Raw genomic sequence first — 2096 nt, 5'->3', positions numbered from 1 at the left:
GGACATTGAGATTTGCCTCTTGCATGATCCAGCTTAAAACCAGCCGCTTGTTCTTTTGACTTACCAGGGTGTGATGATCTTCTGGAATCTACCTTTCCATCTCCACTTGCTTCTCTGCTGTTGTCACTAGCCGAGCCACAAAACAGGCACAGCGTCCTTGATCTTGTGGTTGCGCCTTGTTTGCACGAATCGCAACGCGTCCATAGCAGAGAAGCGAGCAGAGATGGAGAAGCAGCTCCAGATAAACGCTAAAGAACAGCGTAAACCCTACAAATGCCGAATACTCGTTTAGGACAGCTAAGTGTAAATTTCAGGCTCTTTTATATACAATTGAATGTTTCAGCATTTAGTCGCGGTTGTCCTTGGATGGGCCTTGCCCGGGAGTGCTCTGATCCTTGACGAGCATCTCAACTCCGGATTGAGCCTTCCTGTTGTTGAGAAGATCCACGCTCGACGGTCTGTCCGGGCACTTCCCATCTTGGCTGTCGATACATTTCGAAGGACCTCCCGGAGTCTCACTGCCTTGCAGCGAGCTCCCAAGCTCGGCCTGGTGGTTCATCACCGAAAACGAGCCCAGCCTGGAGCAGTGGACGCTGCCGCTGATCAAAATCACGAACGCGATCGCGAGAAGTATCCTTCCGTGAGCCATTTTCGTCCACTCCAGGAACAAATCTCTAGCTCTTTTCTTTGTGCTGCTGATACGTTTGCTGCTGATACGTTCTTGCTGCTGATACTTGTGTTCCAAGAGAGTGATGATATCGTTGTATAAGAAACCAGGATCTCTTGTCAGGCGCTGTGTCCTTGCTCTGATACGATTCGATCGGATGAAGAACTGCTCAAGTTGTGTTCAGTGCTCGCGCCTCCAGTGTCTTATATACACAGAAGAAGTGTTCTTCCTCCATCGGGCCTGGTAAACAGTCAATTCAGTGGCGCGTTTGCTCGTGAACCGGTTTGATTAGCTTCCGAGCGAGAAAAGCTCACACTCTTACATGGAACGAGTTACAGCTTTTCAAAGTCAGCCTGTTGAAAGTTACACAAACAAAGTTAGCGGCGGGACTCCGGAGTCGCAACGCACGATCCGTTCAAAGTCTATAACACCAACCATTACCTTTTCGTAAACACATGTGTTGTCAACACGGGTGTTCCTCCACAAATGCATCCTCCTCCCTCCCAACAGACGAGTAGCCACTTCTTTTCAAGACCTTGTGCCTGCCCGTGACGGTTTCATCATGGTCGTGGTCGTGATCACTGCTGTGAGAGTCTTCCGCTGCTGCTGCTTGTCTGGCTTTTTGTTGAGCGGACTTGCGCCAGACGTTTAGCGAGTGCACAATACTTTCCTGGAATATTGTCTTTTTGTAGTTTGTACCCATCTGCATCCACAATGTGATGAGTCAACGCGTTGCTTCTTCCATTGCCGTATACACTCGATCGGGAAAAAATTTAAGGAAAGCTACCTGAGTGACGAGAGCATAGAGGGGCAAGGTGCTGTAGCTACATAGGAACTGTGCAAAGACCCTGCCATAGCAAATTTAAAGCGTCAGGCTGTTTTTTATTCGAGTGCCTTACCCCGAAATCAAGCGAGCATATACGTAGATGTATTTCTTATACGCTTGATCAGCCATGAGACAAGACTCGTATCCAAATTGCCACTGCAAAAAAACTCGCCAAAATGTAAACTTCAAATCTCAACACAGCAAATGTTACCAAAGTCCAAAGAAACGTTGCAAGCTCAAATGCATTCTGGACCAAGGAAATACAAAGTTACAAAACATACCAGAAGAAACCTTATCACGGACCTGGAAAAGTACGAAGTGGATAAGGAAGAGTAGAAGTTCCGGCTTACTGAACCAAAAGAGATTGTCCCGAGGCTTCAATGCCTGGCCAATGTAACGACCGCGAATACCAGCATTTTCCAGAGCAAGCGTTGCAATGATGTGCTGGAGCTTTGCTCCAACAAGAATTACCAGCTGCAAATCATCACTTGTTACATTATAAAGCTCGGGCTGGTGACAATACTTACAATCACTGGCAGAAACGCAAACCATGAGGTGGCCAGGCTAGTATGCGACCGCCACCCTGGAGTTCACCTCTTTGTT

At 47.7% G+C, this 2096-nt stretch overlaps 1 protein-coding gene across 1 annotated transcript; it reads right to left on the bottom strand.

Moving 5' to 3' along the window:
• Nucleotides 1-302: 302 nt before the first annotated feature.
• On the bottom strand, nt 303-2083 carry LOC9652934 (MLO-like protein 14; the record flags this gene model as incomplete). The annotated part of the gene is made up of 7 exons (XM_024668190.1): nt 303-1020; nt 1109-1370; nt 1455-1515; nt 1567-1649; nt 1705-1740; nt 1797-1967; nt 2021-2083. Coding segments are annotated over 6 exons (654 nt in total), but the record flags the coding sequence as incomplete, so codon positions are not given.
• Nucleotides 2084-2096: the final 13 nt, after the last annotated feature.

This window comes from Selaginella moellendorffii, unplaced genomic scaffold (genome assembly GCF_000143415.4).
Source record: "Selaginella moellendorffii unplaced genomic scaffold, v1.0 SELMOscaffold_588, whole genome shotgun sequence".
Classification (NCBI taxonomy): Eukaryota; Viridiplantae; Streptophyta; class Lycopodiopsida; order Selaginellales; family Selaginellaceae; genus Selaginella; species Selaginella moellendorffii.
Note: the sequence above shows the minus strand (reverse complement) of the source record. Positions and strands in the feature narration are given on the sequence as shown.